At 40.6% G+C, this 19748-nt stretch overlaps 2 protein-coding genes, 2 long non-coding RNA genes and 8 other non-coding genes across 14 annotated transcripts; 10 read left to right on the top strand and 2 right to left on the bottom strand.

The window, feature by feature from the left end:
* Window positions 1–224: 224 nt before the first annotated feature.
* On the top strand, window positions 225–6982 carry LOC144534548 (uncharacterized). 3 transcript variants are annotated; one of them, XR_013503570.1, is made up of 18 exons: window positions 225–263; window positions 849–882; window positions 1068–1095; window positions 1385–1431; window positions 1614–1653; window positions 1831–1883; window positions 2074–2121; window positions 2290–2328; window positions 2506–2592; window positions 2794–2833; window positions 3184–3225; window positions 3551–3611; window positions 3784–3832; window positions 4809–4861; window positions 5054–5106; window positions 6322–6368; window positions 6558–6590; window positions 6758–6982. It is a non-coding gene; the product is annotated as an uncharacterized LOC144534548 (long non-coding RNA). The 3 variants fall into 3 exon arrangements; XR_013503571.1 differs by having other exon boundaries at window positions 2506–2598; XR_013503572.1 differs by lacking the exon at window positions 3551–3611 and having other exon boundaries at window positions 3184–3216.
* LOC144534650 (small nucleolar RNA SNORD29) lies at window positions 2156–2219 on the top strand. Its single transcript, XR_013503586.1, has one exon. It is a non-coding gene; the product is annotated as a small nucleolar RNA SNORD29 (small nucleolar RNA).
* On the top strand, window positions 2373–2442 carry LOC144534652 (small nucleolar RNA SNORD30). Its single transcript, XR_013503588.1, has one exon. It is a non-coding gene; the product is annotated as a small nucleolar RNA SNORD30 (small nucleolar RNA).
* LOC144534651 (small nucleolar RNA SNORD30) lies at window positions 2650–2719 on the top strand. Its single transcript, XR_013503587.1, has one exon. It is a non-coding gene; the product is annotated as a small nucleolar RNA SNORD30 (small nucleolar RNA).
* On the top strand, window positions 2928–3054 carry LOC144534658 (small nucleolar RNA SNORD22). Its single transcript, XR_013503594.1, has one exon. It is a non-coding gene; the product is annotated as a small nucleolar RNA SNORD22 (small nucleolar RNA).
* Window positions 3649–3719, top strand: LOC144534656 (small nucleolar RNA SNORD31). Its single transcript, XR_013503592.1, has one exon. It is a non-coding gene; the product is annotated as a small nucleolar RNA SNORD31 (small nucleolar RNA).
* On the top strand, window positions 4916–4991 carry LOC144534657 (small nucleolar RNA SNORD31). The gene has a single exon (XR_013503593.1). It is a non-coding gene; the product is annotated as a small nucleolar RNA SNORD31 (small nucleolar RNA).
* Window positions 6419–6493, top strand: LOC144534654 (small nucleolar RNA SNORD31). Its single transcript, XR_013503590.1, has one exon. It is a non-coding gene; the product is annotated as a small nucleolar RNA SNORD31 (small nucleolar RNA).
* On the top strand, window positions 6622–6696 carry LOC144534653 (small nucleolar RNA SNORD31). Its single transcript, XR_013503589.1, has one exon. It is a non-coding gene; the product is annotated as a small nucleolar RNA SNORD31 (small nucleolar RNA).
* Window positions 6983–7449: 467 nt separating the features above from the next.
* arl2 (ADP-ribosylation factor-like 2) lies at window positions 7450–10386 on the bottom strand. The gene is made up of 5 exons (XM_078276533.1): window positions 10180–10386; window positions 9730–9840; window positions 8483–8645; window positions 8128–8208; window positions 7450–7964 (listed from the first exon to the last, which is right to left on the bottom strand). Exons 1-5 carry the CDS (start codon window positions 10242–10244, stop codon window positions 7830–7832), a joined length of 555 nt encoding a protein of 184 aa, XP_078132659.1. The 5' UTR covers window positions 10245–10386; the 3' UTR covers window positions 7450–7829.
* A 1619-nt stretch (window positions 10387–12005) lies between these two features.
* On the top strand, window positions 12006–19573 carry batf2 (basic leucine zipper ATF-like transcription factor 2). Its single transcript, XM_078276532.1, has 3 exons — window positions 12006–12421; window positions 13733–13852; window positions 16212–19573. Exons 1-3 carry the CDS (start codon window positions 12254–12256, stop codon window positions 17259–17261), a joined length of 1338 nt encoding a protein of 445 aa, XP_078132658.1. The 5' UTR covers window positions 12006–12253; the 3' UTR covers window positions 17262–19573.
* LOC144534549 (uncharacterized) lies at window positions 12114–13173 on the bottom strand. The gene is made up of 3 exons (XR_013503573.1): window positions 12992–13173; window positions 12752–12850; window positions 12114–12436 (listed from the first exon to the last, which is right to left on the bottom strand). It is a non-coding gene; the product is annotated as an uncharacterized LOC144534549 (long non-coding RNA).
* Window positions 19574–19748: the final 175 nt, after the last annotated feature.

Raw genomic sequence — 19748 nt, 5'->3', positions numbered from 1 at the left:
TAACGGAAATGACGCAATAAAATAAATAATGTGCACTTTCTTTAAATTATCTTAAGCTAAAAGTCCTCACTCTACAAACGGTGAGGTTATTATAAATAAAACCGTTGTTTTTGCCAACTTCAATTTGGTAAATGTAGCTAGTGGAAAGACTAGAGTCGTCGTTTCCCGGTAAAAGTTTGCCGGGTGGGAGGAGTCTTTCAGGCGGGACATAAAACCCAGACGGACCGGTTTCCTCGTTCATTTCCTTCTCTGAGCTGTTCAAGGTAAGGTCACGCACATTGCTTGTTAGCAGCGCATTCATTTGCGAATCTTAACATTATAATATTGAACATTCGAAATGTGTTGCGTTTACAATGCAGTTTATCTGCGTTTGAGACTTCCCTTTCTATCATATTTACAGGTTTCAGTGTTTTAGCTACCATCTCATGTTAAGTTAGCGTTTCATTGCTGCACCGACCACAGCAATCCTTAACCATCCGCTAGTAAAACACTTTCATTTCATTTGATTAGTTGTTTTAACATGAACGACAACATGCTTTCTAAATGCTGCATGTAGTATTTGTCGGAGAACAGAAGTTGAACTCGTGTTATAGACCCTTCCAGAAATGGCCGCTGCTAGCTGGTGTGGCTGAAAGGCAAGCCGTGTCTCTCAATGATGATAATTACACAGACCTGTACTGAATGACTGTGACTGGATTGAATTATTCTGATGTGAGACACTTAACATTAAATTTACTGACTCGTGCGGTTCTGAACATGTTGCATGGAGCCGTCACGTGTTGGCTGACCACTTGAGCAGCTGCTAATGTTAGCTGCTTTCCTGCTAAAATCATCTTTTGTTTTTCTAGGTGATGTAAGAGCCAGAAACTATTTACTGCGATGGTAAGCTCTTCACGCAATGCATCTCGTTAGCACGGAGTCTCATGCAACAGTGATGTTTTATTTGAACTCTCTCACTGAAAATCTTTGAGGAAATTTTATCTCAAATTCTGAGTAGCATGAAATATAGCTTGTATATAGTGCATGTAAAGTTGACTAAAAACTCATGAAACGTTTTTTCACTTCAGGTGTGAGGACTGGCAAACACCACCTAAGGTAATTGTGGATTTTTAATTATTTTAATAGTTATGCTTAGCAACTCCACTGTATCAGATCAGCCATAAACTCTGGCTTGAGGAGCTCAGTGTTGCAGTGATGATTCTCTGAACTCTCTCTTACCGAATCAGCCTTTGAAGAAACCTCTTTACCAGATTCTGAGTAACATATGAGCTCCACCTAATGCCCTGTAAAACTGTTTCTTAGTACAGTACTCTTGGGTGATGATGGCATACAATGAGATGTGAAAATTAAATGAGCTTAACTGTAAACGTTTTTTGTCTTAAAGGTGTACCTATGCCAAAGATGAATGACGAGAATAAAGGACTTTGGCAGGTGAGCTGGACTGAAGCTAAAACCTAAGTTCCACAAGGGCTGTAATTGATGATTTTTCAAACAGACAAGCATATGCCTGATTATTGTGATGCTAGTATATTAATCTGATCAGCCCTTAAAAGTACAAAAGCTCAAATGACCCCCCCCTTGAGTTTATGGCTAACCACTGATACTCTTTGTAGGTTGGTCTGCCCTCTCACTAATCTCAAATCAGCTGCAGAGGTGAGTAAAAGATAGCTTTAGAGTATATTCAATAGTGGGGTATAAACATGATGATTAAAATTAATGACAAGCATATGCCTGATTAGAGTGATGCCAACCTTTAATCTGATTACCCGCAGCTGAACCGATATAATATTTGGTTTGTACACAGTGATTTACTTACTGCTTCTCTTTTAGGTGTGGGTTTGAGCAAGAAGTTGGGCAAGGATGCTGCATGGACAGCTCAACACGTAAGTCTTTAAATGTGTTTAAAAGGCAAGGGGTTTGACTGTTTGAAAGGATGAAATGGGGTAAAACCCATTAAACACCTGGACGACTAATGTCACATGGCAGTTTGTCACCAAAGCCCTGATCAAACGTCTGAATTTTTATGCCACAGATGGTTATTGTTGAATGCAAACTGACTGATTAATTTTGCAGAGCCATGAGTGGATTCTTGAAGAGGAAGGCATCCATTGAAGCCTCATGGTAATTTTTCCTCATTTAACATGTCCTTAAGCCGTTGCAATGATGATGAACTTAGCTCACTTTGAACCAATGTGAAACGACAAGAACATCTGAGCAACTGCCTTTTTAAACTTTTGTTTAAATATTAGGGTTTTGAATAAGTTAGTAATTGCACTGTTCTCTGCCTAGTGACTGCTTCAACAGCATGCTGTGACCTTGTCATCAAAGGTAAGAAATCACTGACGCAGTACCAGTATCTTTCCAGACCTGCTGAAAATGATGAGATGTATTTGGAATCTCGTTCGTCTGAACTGCTGTTGAGAAATAAAATATCTGACATCAGTGACTGTTAATGGTTTGAAACTTGGATTTGGTTCTTGGACCTGACTGTAGAATCTGTTGCAGGTCCCTACCTGATTATGGAAGTTGCTGCCTTTTCTCAGTTTGCCCAGATGAGAGCTTTAGGCTAGCATGCTTAAGGCCTTCACAAAAGTAAGAGTTAAGTCACTACTTGTTCAAACGGTGCCAATATTTATTTCCAGACCTGCTGAAAATGATGAGATGTATTTGGAATCTCGTTCGTCTGAACTGCTGTTGAGAAATTTAATATCTGACATCAGTGAAGGTCAACAGTTAATGGGATTAAACTTCTACAGTTTGTGCCCAGACCTGACTGTATATCATCTGTTGCAGGTACCTAGCTTTGGAAGATGCTGCCATCTTCTCCACAAAGGTGAGTGCTTTAGGCATTTACAGTCATGTCAGCATTGTGCTAATGCACAACACCACCTGGTCTGAATTGGTTTACAATTTAAAAACTTCACTTTCCTTCATGATGACACCTGCACATGTCTTACGCCTTGGTTCAATGCCAGAACCTGAAAAGGTGAACCCACTGGCCTTACCTTGGCAATAAGGGGAAGCCCTGTTGGGGTTACCAACAGTCTGAATGGAAACACGGATGCATGTTATAACTCGGACATACAAGATGTTGTCCGACTTGTATTTTGAGTTTGTTGAACGTCATGACTGGAAATAACTTATGCTGTGACTCTTATAAAATGTCTTGTCTTTACCCATTAGGGCTGCCTTTGGATGGAACTATCCAGAAACGAGGTGACCTAGGTATGTTAAACTTCCAAACATAGTAAAATTACTTAAGAGTGTGGAAGGATGACCATGAGGATGAAAGGCTTACAGTCCCACTGCCACTCCTGGTACAAACTTTCCAAATTTGCCAGCGACTCCCTGTTGGCCCGATACGACACTGAGAACCCTGGAACGAGCTTTCAGGTGTAAAGTGATCTTCGGCTCCCTGAAGGAGGGTTCTGATTGGTTGGACTGTTTGTTACCTTGAGATGACTGAAAACCGATGCTGATCACATTCCTCAACTGCAGTTCTGTACACCAGTAGGTAAACAGTTGACAACATTTGTTCTTTTTCTTATAGGTTCTACCTTCAATGTTGAACTAAGAACATAGTTATCACAAACAAAGCTCCAACAATTGAGGTTGGTATCTTGTTAGTTCAGTGTTTACTTGCAGTTCTTAAAGTGATGAGTTTCTTATTACCGCCCCAGTCTGAGAATTCATGACTGATTGGTATCCCCTCTGATTTCACAGTACTAAATGTTGTCATTTGTACTTATCAAACTGGATTGGTTAACTCTTCTCTCGTTGCAGGTTTGATGCTTTCAGACTGTGGAACGGTGCACACTCGGGACTGCTGCAGGTAAATGCACAATAGAAGGGTTTCTGGGATTGTGAACATGATGACCTTACCTACCAGTCGAGGGTTGTCGGCATACAGGCATCCCTTATTTCTCCAGTTGGCCCCCCTCCTGTTGACCCTGTACGGCACTGAGAACCCTGATTTCTAGTATGTGAGAACAGTCCAGTTGAAGGAAACTGGCAGGCCGCGCAAGTGTTAAAACTTCAGCCAGCTAGTTATGAAGGTTAGATTAAGAGACGGTTTGAGTTAGGTTACAAGATAAGTTTTCATGTATGGAAGTTATTTACTATAGCAGAGTTAAAATAACCATCTATGTGATGCCTGCGCTGTACGTTCTAGCGACTACCTTTCAGGTGTAAGGTGACCTGCTTGAGTTCTGATGGAGAGGGAGCGCTAACTGTGAGGGCATGACTGAAACGGGACTCTGATTACAACCAGAAGCTTAATCCCACATTATGAAGCTTGTAATTTGTATAACTTCACAGCATGTAACCATGGAATGAAGAACATTTGAATTAGAACTGTACATTAACTGAAAGAACATGGTGCTTCAAGTGAATGTTTTCTAAGAGGGAAATTGTGAACCTTGAAGTACTGCAAGTGAGTCTTAAACAGGGTACACTTTTCTTAAGATCTGACTCAAACGTAACCATTAGTGGCAATATAGTTTAAATGTAACTGAGACAATGCATAAAGTTACTATAATCTTATGTAACAAAGGACACTTTACAGGTCTAAGGGAGGCTGTAGGTTTATGTATGTCCAGGGATGTATCATTTTACATCTGTAGGAGGATGTTCCAGAGGGATGGGTAGGTATAATCGGTGTGGGAATGGATATTTATAGTGCCAAACATTGACAGCCAGGAAGCCCGTTAACATTGTAGCATGTGAATTCAGGACACCACATTGGTACACTTCCAAAGGTTAAATGTAGAAAAGGCATGTAAAACTTGGCTAATTATGACAATCTTTAGTTTTAGGTTTGGCAGCATGATGTCTCTGGCTTGATCTTGTCCTCATTGTGTTGGTGAGTATTAGAACATCGTGGCTAGATGTTGACTTTTCAATATACTATAATTAAATGTAGAAGTGATGAGTTTCTTATTACCGCCCCAGTCTGAAAATTCATGACTGATTGGTTACCCCTCTGATCACACAATGATAAAAAGGGTAAATTGCACAAATCAAACTGGATTGACTAACACTTAACTTGTTGCAGGTTTGATGCGGTTGGACTTGAGTGCCAGAACCAGACACCTGGGAGTGCTGCAGGTAAATGAGCAAGTAAGGTTTCTGGGATTGTGGACATGACGTATCTACTAGTCAAGGGATGAGTGCCATCATCCCTTACTCGTCCAGTTGGCCTCCCCTCCTGCCTCAGTATGGCACTGAGAACCCTGCACCCACCCTCTTCAGGTGTAAGGTGACCTGCTGAAGGGGAGGGAGCGCTGGCCGTGATCTCATGATTGAGACACCTCTGATTCATCCCAGAAACTTGCATGCATGTTGCTTCCTCTAAATTTCAGGTTGTGGTTGACTAGCGGGGCCTGCTTTGGTGGTTAAATTGATCATGATTGTTTTGCAGAGCCTGCATGTCACTCTTGCAACAAACTGTATCCAAGAGCACTTCAATTGGTGTAAATTACATATCAGAAACAGACTGCTGTTTAGTGTTACGTTTCCAGCGTCGCGGCTTCAAACCATAACATTAGTTGGGATGACCTTGTTTCTTTAGGCTAACTCTGTTAGCTTTAGCCTGGCTGGTAGCGGCTTTATGCAGTGAAAAATGGCCAGGAGACGTGATTTACATTGCATCAATCGGGTGATTTTATTCAAACCCTGACTACTGGAGTTTCACTACCCATGGAAAAGTGCATCACTGTCGGCGTCAGCTGCCACTGACGTTACTTTTCTACACACGGCGCCTCACTTCCCATAATGATAAACCCCGTCGGACTAACGCTGCGACACATACACACGCTGCCCAGATGGCCACCTGTCTTAAAGGGGAAGGGTCGCCGGTAACTATCATGGAAGAGGACGATGAAAGTTGACTTTTCTATCAAGCAGCAAAAGTTTTAGTGTTAACATCGCGACGTGACTATCGCATATGCACACATTTCGAATGAAACTAAATCATGCAGCCCTATTTGCTGCAGTATTGAAGTTAAGACTTCATGATGCTAGGGGCAGCCTCTAGTAAGAGCATGTGCCCCATGTAGGCTGAGTCCTGCAGCGGCCCAGGTTCAAATCCAGCCTGTGGCCCTTTGCTGCGTGTCATATCTCTTCCCCTTTCATGTCTATCCACTGTCCCTATAATAAAGGGAAAGCCCCAAAAAATCTTTAAAAAAGACTTCATGATGCTGGAAGTGAATATTGTGTAACATTTCAGCATGTTAATTTACGAGGAAATCACCTTTTGCAATTGTAACAGCTAATTGGCAAGTGACAAATGCATATAAACTTGATACTTTCATTTTCTGACAGGATGAAGTCATCACAAGGCCGTGATCTTATACTCACTGATTGTATTGGTGAGTACTGGAACAATGTTGCACTAGAATACAGTACAATTTAATATCTGCATTGAAGTGATGAGTTTCTTATTACCGCCCCAGTCTGAAAATTCATGACTGATTGGTATCCCCTCTGATTATAAGACAACACTTGGGTTTCTTAATTGTATTGGTTCCACATTTTTATAAAGTGTTTTGATCCCCCAGAATCCATCTGGACCTACTGCATTGGGCTGTACGGTAAGAATTTTTTAAATCTTTTGAAATGTATTGTTTAAGTGATGAGTTTCTTATTACCGCCCCAGTCTGAAGATTCATGACTGATTGGTATCCCCTCTGATTAAAACTTCACTTCAGTTAAATATTGCAGCCTTTGCCACCTGTTTCTAAGGTATCTTTCTTTGCAGAACTTGGGGCCTGATCATCAGCCATGTTCAAAGCCAACAGGATTGCTGCAGTTCCTCTACAGCTCAAGGGATGCTCCAGGAAACAATGTAACATGGATGTACCAACTGTTGCACTGTAAATGCATTGTAATGGCCTATCTTGATTCCATTTTTGCCTTTAAACATGATCTCATTTGTTCAGATAAGTGCAAGGATTGTTTCAAATAAAGCACTATTTTTAACACAGCTTTTGTGTGGTTTAATACTGTATACACTGTCCCAGGGTCTCCCCACAGTTCTTGACAAATGACTAGCATTAGAAAATAAGCAGTGAATAATCTACAGCTGCCATAACTCTAATCCAGTTAATTGCTCACGGTGCTGTCTGAGTCTAGTCAATGAAATTCAAAACATTACCTTGAACTGTCAGTTGCTAATTTACTGCAATTAACATTGCTCTAGTTCAGGGTGCTGGATATTCTTCATCCAACATTGCATTAAGTTTTCAGGAAGTGAAACATGTTTAGTCGTGATGTGAAGTCAATCTGGCCTTTAGATAAAAATTTGAATAGAAAGGTGTATACATTTAATGTACTTGGATGTGGGGCACCTGGTAGAGGTTTACTCTATGCTGCAGCCCTTGTGTCCTTCCCCTTCTCAAGATGGCCTATACAAATAGCCCTAAAATGTCCAAAAAACATGAATAGTGATAGTACTCTCTTCAGTAGACACATTTATTAAAACATTTGAGCAAGGCAATAATCAGCAGACAATCTGCACTAAAGTGGGAATCCACTGTAAGGTTCATGTGAACAATAATTAAGCATAAATTACTTTAATTTGCAGTGTGAATTTGCTCATTTTGACATCTTTCCCTACAACTGTCAATATTAAAAAATAAAGCCAGTGACTCCTGTAAACATGGATCCAGACAGCAAAGAAGTGTGCATGTCTGGTGAACTTAAAGCAGCTGATGGAACAGAGACATTTGAGTTATATTTGGATACTTCAGACCTACATGTAATGTCAGAACTCACCCACCATGAAAGGCTACTGTTCAAAAAAGTATAACATCATTCAGGGACACACACACTCAGTCCGTGGTGAAGATCCTTGCAGCGATATCATCCAATAGCCAGTCCACTCCAGCTAATAAGTTCTCTCCTGTTACTGCACTACATCCAATGATACACCAGTGATGACTTTTGATCTCATCCAGAGCCAGCGCCTGCAAGAAAACACGAGAACATACATTGTGATGTACAGTTTATGGACAAGTAAACTGCAATACGACACAAAGAATGTAAAGCTGCAATAGTGAAAATGGAAATGAATTGCATTAAGTAGTAGTATAAAAAGTAATATCACAACAATGTGGAAATAAATCTCACCTCTCGTATTGCCTCTTTTGACAGGGCTCCTGGTAAGTCCTGTTTGTTGGCAAACACCAGCAGTGTTGCACCAGCTAACCTCTGGATAAAGCAAAGGACACACTCAACTATAGAGATTGATATAATAATGATATAGTAATTGAACAACATTGTGGATTTCAGCTTCAAACAGTGATGAATAAAAAGATAGTTTGTTATCACTCACACAGTCTCTTTGTAGCTGACTACAAAATGAATGGAACACAGTCACAGATGGTATGGAGCACCAAAATAATATAAATAATGCAATTAACCACTAAACCTACATGTGCTATAACTCGTGTGTGTGTGTGTGTGTGTGTGTGTGTGTGTATACCTCCTCCAGCAACAGTGAGCTGAGCTCCTGCCTGCAGTCCTCCAGTCTGAGTCTGTCTGCGCTGTCCACCACCCACACCAGCCCATCTGTGCTCTCAAAGTAGTTCCTCCAGTAGGAGCGCAGTGACTTCTGACCCCCTACATCCCAAATATTCAATTTAAACCTAGGAAACACAGAGAGAGGAGAATGTGGCGTAAAACTGGGAAAATATAGCCCGATAACGGATCCTGGCTTAGAAAAATACATGAATGCCCCAATGGGGGACAAACCATGATTTCAATAATAGAGAGTACAGAAGAGTAAGACGAAATAAATAACTGACACTAAATTAGTACCACCGTTTTTTCTCAGTTGCTTATTGAAGGTGGATTCACTTGGTTGTAGTAGATAGTGGACTTTATAACTGGGTTACTTTTTGTATGTCAATTAATCAATGTCTAATCATAAGTTATATTGAGTGAATAAGGGCCTTTTGTAAGACAAATGCAAAGCACTGATTGCACTTAATGTGGTGGTGATGGCGCAGTGGATATGACACATGCCTTTGTGGGAGATCTGGGTTCAATTCTCACTGAGATACATCAACATTACATTGTATTTTCAAATGTTATCCGATTACTGTCTTGTGCGTATGGTGTGTAATGTGATGTCGTAAATTGTATTGTCACATGATAGATTTTAGGACCCCGGGAAGAATAGCTTTTAGCTCATGCTGAAGCTAATGGGGATCAAAATAAAACGAACAAACCAATGTATCCCTGAGCAAGACACTTAACCCCTAGTTGCTCCAGAGGCGTGTGACCTCTGACATATATAGCTTTGGATAAAAGCGTCAGCTAAATGACATGTAATGTAATGCAGACTTAATGTTTCGAGAATGCCACAGTGGGCCCTAGCTTTTCAGAGCAGACATCATTGACTTGCCAACGTCGGAAAAGCAGTGTTAGTAACAGTAACAATTCGATCAACGTATCCCAGTAAGCCATGACAGTGACAGGGAGGCAGCATGCACAATACCAGGACCCTGAAACTGAAGAACACAAAAAAAATCATTCAGCTAGCATTAATTTTTAGCAGCATTTTACGCGTTTCCTACTGTGACAAAAACTATGTCTAACTAAAAGTCTTCAATGGATATTGCCTTTTGAGAAAACCACAATGTGCTGTGTATAAAAATGCACGTGTGAAAGTGCGTCGTATGCTTTACTTTAGCAGGCTACATCATATATGTGGATGTGCGCGCCTACCCTCTGTGCTCCAATGTTTTGATGTTGAAGCCCAGCGTTGGGGAGATGGTGCTGACATCTTCTCCATTAAACTTCTTCAGGATGGTCGTCTTCCCCGCGTTGTCCAGACCTCTGCACGAGCCAGGTTAAAGACCAAACTCTCACACATGTCGTTATTAAATATCCTAGTTATTGAGAGATTAACTGTCTCTGATTTACACACAGTTTGCAGAGTTACCAGAATGTAACAGCTAGCCAGGTAGCATCATACAGCACACAATGCGCAAATAAAACTTCACGAGCACACAGCTGGTATCTTTTTTTTTTCAAATCTAACCATACACGGATATAAATTGCAGCTAGCAGATCTTATGTTATTGACACAGATACCGTTAAAATGCCGTTGGTAACGTTACATGCTTTGTTGTTTCCAGCTAAGCTAACTTTAGAAAATCGTTACATGCAGGATACAACATGAGCAGTCTCATCTCCCGCTCCTTTTGCTTCATCTTCTTTAAAATCGTCAGCAAACCCATCGCGACGGTGTTACTCTCAACTGCAGTTATTATACATAGGCTACTTTTACTGATTTATATTTTTGTATGAAAGATATTAAGCATCCATAAACAGCATTGCGAACCAGGAAGAGGGTGTAATGCTAATCCCACCCCACGCAGGCGACGCAGCCACCAATTGGACTGTTGGTAAACGAGCGAACGTTGATTGGTTGTTGCAGACGTTCGATGCTGGTTGATTGGTCAGCGAGTAATTTTAAGGTGTGACCGTGTTGTACAGGCGTTTGGCGCCCCTGTGTGTCTGTTGTGGGATTTACGTCTTTACTGAAGCAATCTGGGAATGTTCTGCCTGTCTTTGTCAAAGCTGGTTTCCAAAAATAAATACAGTATGTAGTGTTTCCAAAAATACAAAATATTTCTATTTGCACTATAGTTCAAAACACTGATATTAAACATGGCATTTTTTGTATCTACTGTATATATCTGTACTAACTGTAGGCCTATTCCTTATAAATATTTAGTTTTTCTTTATTTTATTACTTTAGCGTCCTATAGTATTGCCTATTTAATTATTTGTATTCTAATTTAATTTAATATAATATCAGTTTATACATTTCAGTGTGTGTAGCATGGTGATAATGGCGGGGGATACGCTACAACTACATTATATTGTGCAATCCTGTATTGTACACTAATGATAATAATAAAACCTTGAATCCTTGAATATGCAGAGAATACAATACAATGAATATTAATTCCAAGAGAAAATATATGTATATTTAGTCAAGCAAGGGTGAAAAGTTCACTCCTGACTTTGGAAAAGTCCCGGAGCTTTTAACTACATCTGTCTGGGGAAAACCCCATGAGGACAGTGTGAGCTCCAGAAAACCCTGAGTGACAGGGTGTGAAATATAATTGTTACACGAGAAGCTGCAACAACATTGTGTCATTTAAAAAAAACAAAAAAAAAAAAACAATGTTTAGACGACTGAGTGTTGATTTTATTAGAATTTCTGTTAGTCCCCTTCAGAAATTTCAAAACATCCTGTAATCCAAAAACCTTTCCAGGTTTTTCTCATTCATACAAAAACAATTGTTTTGTCACAGGGGTTTCCTCCTGAACATGTTTTTGTTTTACTTTGCTAAGAAGCGATTTAGCCATGCGCATATTAAAAAAAGAATACTGTTCACTGTTTGATCTAAGTTACATCATATCCTGAAGAGAACCGGTAAATGCTGTTTGGGGATTCGGCCATTCATTTCCTGGCAGAAGTACTTGAGAAATCCCCTACACGTGAAGGGGCTGCAACCCTTATATGGTCATTCAGGCCTGCGCTGTTCCTGTCTCCAAATATCTTTTCCCATTCATGTAGCATGATGCGTTCATGTGCTATGGAAGTATTATGTAATACAACGAAAACCAGGGTTTATCAATGGAAGAGTCACATTAGAATAAAAACACTCGTATAGATTAGCGGGAGATCTGACAAAATATGCATAAAAGTATATTATATTAAAACAAACACCGGCAGAGAAATGTACAAATAGCGTTCTGTTCTGTTCATTCTGCTTCCTTTTGGTTCTCCTCTTCTTTCAAGCAGCCACTTGAAAAAGCTACAGCTTTTATCACTGGGTCAACTTTCAAACATTGCTGCTTTTGAGCGCTTTTTGTGCCGTTACGACTACAAGTGAAGGCAACACAGACCTCACATCTCTTACCTCGCAATGGGTCAGTTTAAAAGAAAGAGAAACTGAAAGCAAACGCAGCATCATGTTGCATCATCGGCTGTCTGTTGCCAAACCTCGGTCGCTCTAAAGCCATCAGACACACTGGCTGAGCGCTTCACTCCGGGTGCACCTTTACAGAACCAACAAGTCATCAAGCATCAGACATTAGTTTGCACGGAAGCATTGCCTGTGTCACAGCCCATACTTTTATTTTTCATCAGGAGTCATTCAAAGTGCACGTCGAGTTGCAGAGGCGCGCTGGTTGCGCGTCAACGTCAGATTTTAAATGGCAGCGAATTGACATGCGGGCGCGCAGCTCAGATGACCCGGGCTGCCGGTGGACACAGACAGCCAATCGGCCAGCCAGTGTGCTGCATGGGGAAGATATGTCTCCGCTATTCATGGACACGGGGCAGGAGTCCAACAGCTCTGGATCGGGGTCAGCTAACGGGAGCAACACCGCTGGATCCGTAAGTACTCCTTATCTATTAATCAATCAATCAATCAATCAATCAATCAATCATGCAAAAATAGACAATAACCACATCCCTTCATCTCATCACGGCTGCAATATAAATATAGGTTAACTATTGTACTAGAATGTACTAGAACCATCACATATCCCATGTAAATATTATAGAAATGTTACTATAAAATGTAATGTGGGAATAAAATAGAACTATCACACGCAAACGTATCACATTAAATGTTAATTATTTACATGTATCTTCACAACAATCTATTATATTTGTCTTTTTCAAAGTGCTATACAGATATAGTTATTATACAATCACTCTTACCCATCAAGGATAAAGTCCATTGCCTTTGGGTGTCCTGTTGGGCTACTGTCGAGACACAGCTGGGGACATTTATTACACTAATCCCACCTCTGTCACCAACTGTCGAAAAGAGGCAAACATGCACCAGAAATACTTAGAATAGAAGCAGTCAATTATCTAAAAGCGGTTTTAAAAAAAACTGTAAAGAGAAAAAAAAAGTGCATCGTCATTCCAAGTATTTAAGACAGGAATCCTTTTTACCTAATAATATATGGCGCTGTTAGAATAGTTGGCACCAGTTGTACATTATGTCTGATAATGATTGTCACTTGGCTTCAACCTGGATTCCGTCAGCTTGTTCATGCTTTGCTGCTGTTCATCCATCCTCTTATATGGGTAAATCAAAACAGTGCACATATCTACATCTCATTTCTTCTGGTTTTCAGAGCAGATGACCTGCCATTTGGGATAAACATTTAATATAGACAAAATTAGTGCTTGTGGTCCCATTTTTGGTCCACTTGAGGCAAACCCAGTGATTGATGAAATCATTAGATGCAGCTTTGAAAGCTTTGTACGTTTTATGCCCATGCCTTGCTCCTGTATTTGAGCCTGGGAACCAGACTAATCTACGAGCTCATGTTTTATTTTCTCTGGCAGAGAATAAAAAGATAATTTGCATTTGCTATTTGGTCAATGTGACGTACCCGAGTTTAACATAATGTGCTACAACACCACAACTTCCTGCTTTAATTACAAGACCACATGTGATTTCATGTGATAGGTTTGTCTCATGACCTAATGAACATCTATGACATCCTTTAAAACATCATGCAATATCAAAAAGCTATTAATAGCTGCCTTAAAAAAAGATTCCTTAAATGGCAGTAGGGATGCCCAAAAGAGCGTTATGCACTTGAAAAACACACACAGACTCAGAACATACTTTAATTAAACCTTGACAAGTGTGGCTAACCGTCTCTTTTGCATTCATCTTTACAGGAGAGAGAAGGAGAGGGACAACAGACGGGAAACCGAGGAAGGAAAAGACAAGAGAAGAACAGAGACGCTGCGAGAAAGAGCCGGAGAAAACAAACCGAGAGAGCGGACGAACTTCATGAGGTTCGAAACATTCATTCCCTTATGTTAGTTCTCCCCTTCTTCCTTACACCATCACACAGTGACACTCCCTTTCAGTTAAAACACACACACACACACACACACACACACACACACACACACACACACACACACAGACAGACAGACAGACAGACAGACTGTGTGACTAGTGGTGTGTGTCTTGTGTAATCTGACAACATGCTCAAAGCCATTTCTTGTAAATACTCTGCTTCAGGAGAAGGGCTTTCACGCTCTCTGGTTTGCCCTGTTTTTTTTTTTCCCTCCGTACTGCTTGTTTATTTTTCCTGAGGTGCAAATTCCACAGGACACACACACACACACACACACACACACACACACACACACACACACACACACACACACACACACACACACACACACACACATACATCATGGGCACCGAGCCAACTTTCTGATTGGATTTAATGAAGCAAAAGGTGTCCTGACACTTCATAACGTGCACTGTTGAAAAGTATTTATGGATATATTTATTTTGAAATCAGATATAATTAGATCCAACAAGATCTACTGTCATGCCTCTGAAAAAAGCAAGAGGTTCTTTTAAGGACTTTTTTTATTTATTTTTTTTAGGATAGAGCTCTGCATTTTCTGGTGATACTGTAGTTTGGTTTTATATTGAAATGTGTGTCGTCATTATTATTAAGATTCACCACAAATTCTCAGTATATTTTGTTTCTCAGGAGTAAGAGTAAAAATGACGCTGAAAGAATATTTGGACATTTTGAGAAATGCACGTATTCTCTCTTGCCGAGTGTAAGATGAGATGACTGATACCACTACCGTACAGATATGGTAGTGGTATCGATTATCATCATCATTCACGTGATTTATTACTTGATACATCACGATACACGCACCCATAAAATCTGTTATGACTGTTTTTATGACAATTTGAAATCCAAACCTGTAGTACACTGCCCTGCACCTAACCACTTGGTTAAAGATATTTCTCTTTGACACAAATTACCTGTACAGTTGGCAGTTATACTGCTGAATTTATGAATGGGTGTGTGCGTGGAAGGAGTCCAGACTTTCGCTTTCTCTCTCTCTCTTTCAGTTCTGCTCTTACAGGTTCATTTTTAAGATCTCTACTCCAAACCAGTTTGACTCTAGAAAAATACAGAGTCGGTGTCAGCAGTTCATGGTTTAAAGGGTTAGCACACGTGACGCACAACCGCATAGCACTGATGCTTTGACTGGGACATCTGGGACCTCGGTAGAATATAGTAGAAGTGGAATCCTTCTGAAGGGAAACACGGTTCTTCTGAGCATTATTCAAGTCTGTACTCGCAGTCATTGGTGCTCAGTGGAGATGAATACCTGCTGCTGTGGAGCAGGGGTGTAACGACACATCGGTCTGGATCCATATATAGATTCAGTCATCAACGATCCGATATTATCGGTGCAAAGTGAAAATATCGATACACATCATCATCTTTGAGATGTGCCTTTATTTTGAAATTCCCACTTTATATTTGTTCGTTTTATTCAAAAGAGTAGTTTGTTTCTCATTTAAATGTTTGGAAGAGCTTAGCAATGAAATTGCCAAATCATATTTTAGATTGAACTATTTGTGGGTTGATATGAATGTAACTGATTAAATAGGCGTATGGTATCGTCTCATATTGGCTCCAGGGCCCTGAATGGAATCAAATCAAACTCGTGCCGTAGCAGACTTTCTGTTATCAGTAAATATTGTATCGTTGCCCAAAGAATCTATATAATATCATATCGTAATAAAACCCCTACTATGGAGGATAAGGGTTTTCAGGCTGCGCTGAAACTTAATGAGTTTAGTTGATTGATAAACCAGGAGAAAACAATTCTAGAAACTCGAAATAGGAACAGGTTTATTTTTAGCCATTTTTTGACTCTTTATTTTACAAATTAAACTTACCCACTCTGCATTGATCTGCATGGAATCACATGTTTTGCTCTCTCCACCCTCTGCTTTCATGCAGAACTTGCAGTACTGTCCCTTAAGAGCAATATTTCAGCTCTCCTATGAGGTTAGGACTTTGGCTGCACATTTTGTGCTTCCTATTACAGCTTAAAGAAGAGCGTCATTAGTGTTGCTTAGCTGTAGTGTTTCATTACAGCAGGCCGGCTGGGATATTGCAGTATGTGTGTGAGTGGGATGTCTTTTGATGCATGTCTGTAATCAGTTTTTATGGCTATGAAGTGTCACTCTTAGGGATAATAAAGATAGACCTGACCCAACTTCACATTAACTCTTGTCATTTCTGTCCCTCTCTCTTTTTCTACCTCCCTTATTTGTCGTACCCTATATTCCTGTTTCCCTTACCCCTCTTCTCTTAAGGAGCTCCAATGTCTGGAGTCTTCAAATTCAGCCCTTAAAAAGGAGATTGCCGCATTGAAAAAAGACTTCCACCTTTATACGACGACTCTGGAGCACCACAAGCCTTTTTGCTGCCTCAAAGACTCCACTTCCAGCTCCAGCTCTACAACCTGCCTCTTAGTTTCCCCCAAGGCCAAATGTCGGGCCGGCCCCAGCCCTCCTGCTGCCCCTTCACTCTCTACCTCCTCAACCCATAGCCTGGGTCTTCAAACCCGCGACTGTGTTGGAAGCACAAATCTCTCATCTTCAACTGCTACTCCTCCAACAACCACGACATTAGCCTCACCCAGCGGCTCATCTACTGAACTATCCACTACGTCCAGCTCTGTAACGGACCCTTACTCTGCCTCTTTCTCTGCTGTCCCGACTCCTCTCACGTCAAGGCAGACAAACGTTCCACCTGTCTGCACCAGCCTTGTTTCAAACCCTGCAGCCTCCATTTCTGTCACTGCAGCTGCTCAGCCTCAATCTGGGCAAAGCATCATCAATGAAAGCTCTGCAATGTCATCAAATGCTGGTTTCTCTCCACTTCATTCTGGTGCACTGGATGCCTTTCTAATGAAACCGGCCACTTTTTTAACTGATTCATCTAATGTAGTGCCCCCTTACTCACATTTAGGGGTAGAAAACACAGGTCTAGTAGCGCAAGGTTGTTCGATGGATGTGCCCCAACTTCATCCATGTCAGTTCAGCAGAAATCCAATCGATTCAAGTCCACCAACTTTTCAAGATCCTCCTCTTCAGTCCCTCTCAGCGCCGCCTCCTGACTCTGCTTTTGCCTTAGAGCCGAGTTATAGCCAACAGGTCACACTCAATCCTGTGTCTCTGCTTTCCCTGCTCACTGTCCCGAGTCCCCTTTATGTGCCTCAGACTACCTCCAGCATCTTTGATGGACCTCTCTCTCAACCTCTGCCCTCGCTGCCACCACTGGGGGATATCTCAAGAGATCTCTCCCTTTCTGAGCTCCTGGAGGTCAATGATTGGATACTAAATGGGAATAGTCACCAGTAGCACTACATTGCAAACAAAGACCACCAGACCACTAGTAGTTTAATCAAACTCTGCTGAGCAGCTACAGCAACAAGACGGACAGATTTGTACACCTGACATCTGTATGGAAAACCGGACATCAGAATATGAAAGACGGCCAAAACGAATGTCAAAATGGTCAAAGCCAATTAAGCAGAAGCAGAGATATCCCAGCTTTTAGTCCCTAGGTTGGGTCAAGCTCCAAAAACACTGGATCCTACACTTCCCACAATGCAACCAATAGCATATTTTTGGTTGGATGCTGGTAAATGCCTGGTAAATGTGCCTCCAGTTCCTGTAACGCAGGCTTTCTGTTACACATTTGTACCCTTCGAGAGTTCCCAAACGCCTAGCTGAGGTTTCAGAGACTTGAGTCAGATCAGTTTTTTTAAAGATAATTTTTTGACCATTTTTGGCCTTTATTTTTTAGCTTTATATACAGCTGAAGAAAAGGGAGATAGAGGGGGAATGACATACAGCAAAGAGCAGCAGTCTCGGAATGAACCTCTATATATGGGCGCTCCCTCTACAAACTGAGCTATCTGGGCGCCTATCCAGGCTTTATTCTTTCTTTTTCTTTTCTTTTTACACTTGTTTCTTCAGACACTCCTCGCACAGTCCTGTGTAGTTTACTGCTAATACTAATTTAAAAGATGTTAATTTTTTTTGATTTTTTTAAAGTTACAATTATTTATTTATCTACATTTCAGATGATGTAATAGATTGATGTCATTTCTTCTTCACTTCAAATAATAGGACTGCATAGGACTGCTACTATATGATTGGCTTTGCTCGCAATGGTGGATCTCCAACCAGATAAAGTGGGCAACTGCCCAGGGCCCCAAACCCTCAGGGGCTCCAAACTCCCCATACCATTGAATGTATGTCTGTTGGTTTGTGGTAATTTGATAAATTGCTAATAATGGTGCACATTTTTTTTGTAATTGGTGCTACATGACCAGAGAAAATGAAACTAGGAGCTTTGATCTGCAACTACCAGAATGCACTGTGCTGCACCGGACCGATAAATGCTCGCGGTGGGTGACGTAATGCGAGCTCATCCAGATTGTCAGTATTGACGCAGAATAGCAGCCGGCTGGTACAAACAATCTCGTATAACAGTTAAACAGTTAGCTGAAATATGTTTCTGAAAACATTTTAGGCAAGAAATAGGCAAGAAATATATAATTGATCTGTATATAATTATAATATATAATATAATTGATCTGTGCTGCCTAGTTTTACAGTTGACAGTTTATTTTGAGTTTGGTTTTTAGTTTGAGAGAGCGAGGGACAGCTGCCTCTCGAGATCCGCTTCTGTACTCTTTGTATAGCCACAGGCCCTACGGCCAGCGGCAATCCTCCAAGTCCAAATCCTCCTTTTGCGTTAAACGTGCCACTTGGAGGTTTTTCTGTTGGCCTGTGAGTAGGGAGATCTGGCCACTGGTAAGATGGAGGGAAGTTTACCATAGTTCATTTACACATACTACCAACATTACTATGATACAAAGGTAGTTGAATATCGGTAAACACAATCGGTACGTAGACGGTAAAATAAATGGACCAACAGATCCCGTTGCTCTGGACGGAGACCAGTGAAGGATATTAGAAGCACTTTTCCGGTGAGCGCTGAGCATTACTGCGCAGCCTTCAACTGAGAGAGACGACGTAAATGTGATGTGAGCAACCTGTCTGAAAGTTGTAAGTCTTCTGGTAGCTGTGCCAAGAGAAATCTCAATCATTCCCAATCTTGCAGAGACGGAGAGCGTAGGTATATGTAAGGAGATAACATGGACACAGGCTAATTATTGCTAACTAAAATGCTAGTTAACATTAGTAATTAAACTTAAACAGCTAATGTAAGTCCAAACTGCCTGCGAGCTTCTCCTGTACTATACGGTAATTCCTCTACTATGCGACAGTAAGTCGCGGGGTTTTGACACAATCGTTAGCCTATTTTACTGCTGCTGGTAAGAAATTAGGAGTGGATTTTATTATTTTTTAAGTTCGGTAAACATAGCTAAGCTTACGCACATTGATTGTATTGAAATGACGATTTTGGTTTTTCAAAGGATAATTTATGTAGATTATTCTGCTTTATATACTCTATATCTGCAGGTATAGGATATATAGGAGTGTGTGCTCCACACAGACGTTTATGATTCAGTGTGAGGCTTTGTGAGGTGTATGAGTTGTGATTATTTTGTATTTATCATGCATTAGATTAATATATTTATGCTGCAATTCTGGTTGCAATAGAAAAGTTAATTACAAATAAAAACATTTTACTAAAACGTGTTATTTCACTTTTTCTCAATTAACAATTCTGTCCTATATGTAAAACAACATCCTCTTATCTACAATTAAAGTGAAGCTGCGTAACTTTTGAAAGAACATATAACCCATTACTTTTCATACAAATTAAAAGTTAAAGTGTTATTAATTAGCAATAAAACACCCTTGATCGGT

Source organism: Sander vitreus, chromosome 19 (assembly GCF_031162955.1).
Source record: "Sander vitreus isolate 19-12246 chromosome 19, sanVit1, whole genome shotgun sequence".
In the NCBI taxonomy this organism is placed as follows: Eukaryota; Metazoa; Chordata; class Actinopteri; order Perciformes; family Percidae; genus Sander; species Sander vitreus.
This window is presented reverse-complemented; position numbering and strand designations above follow the sequence as displayed.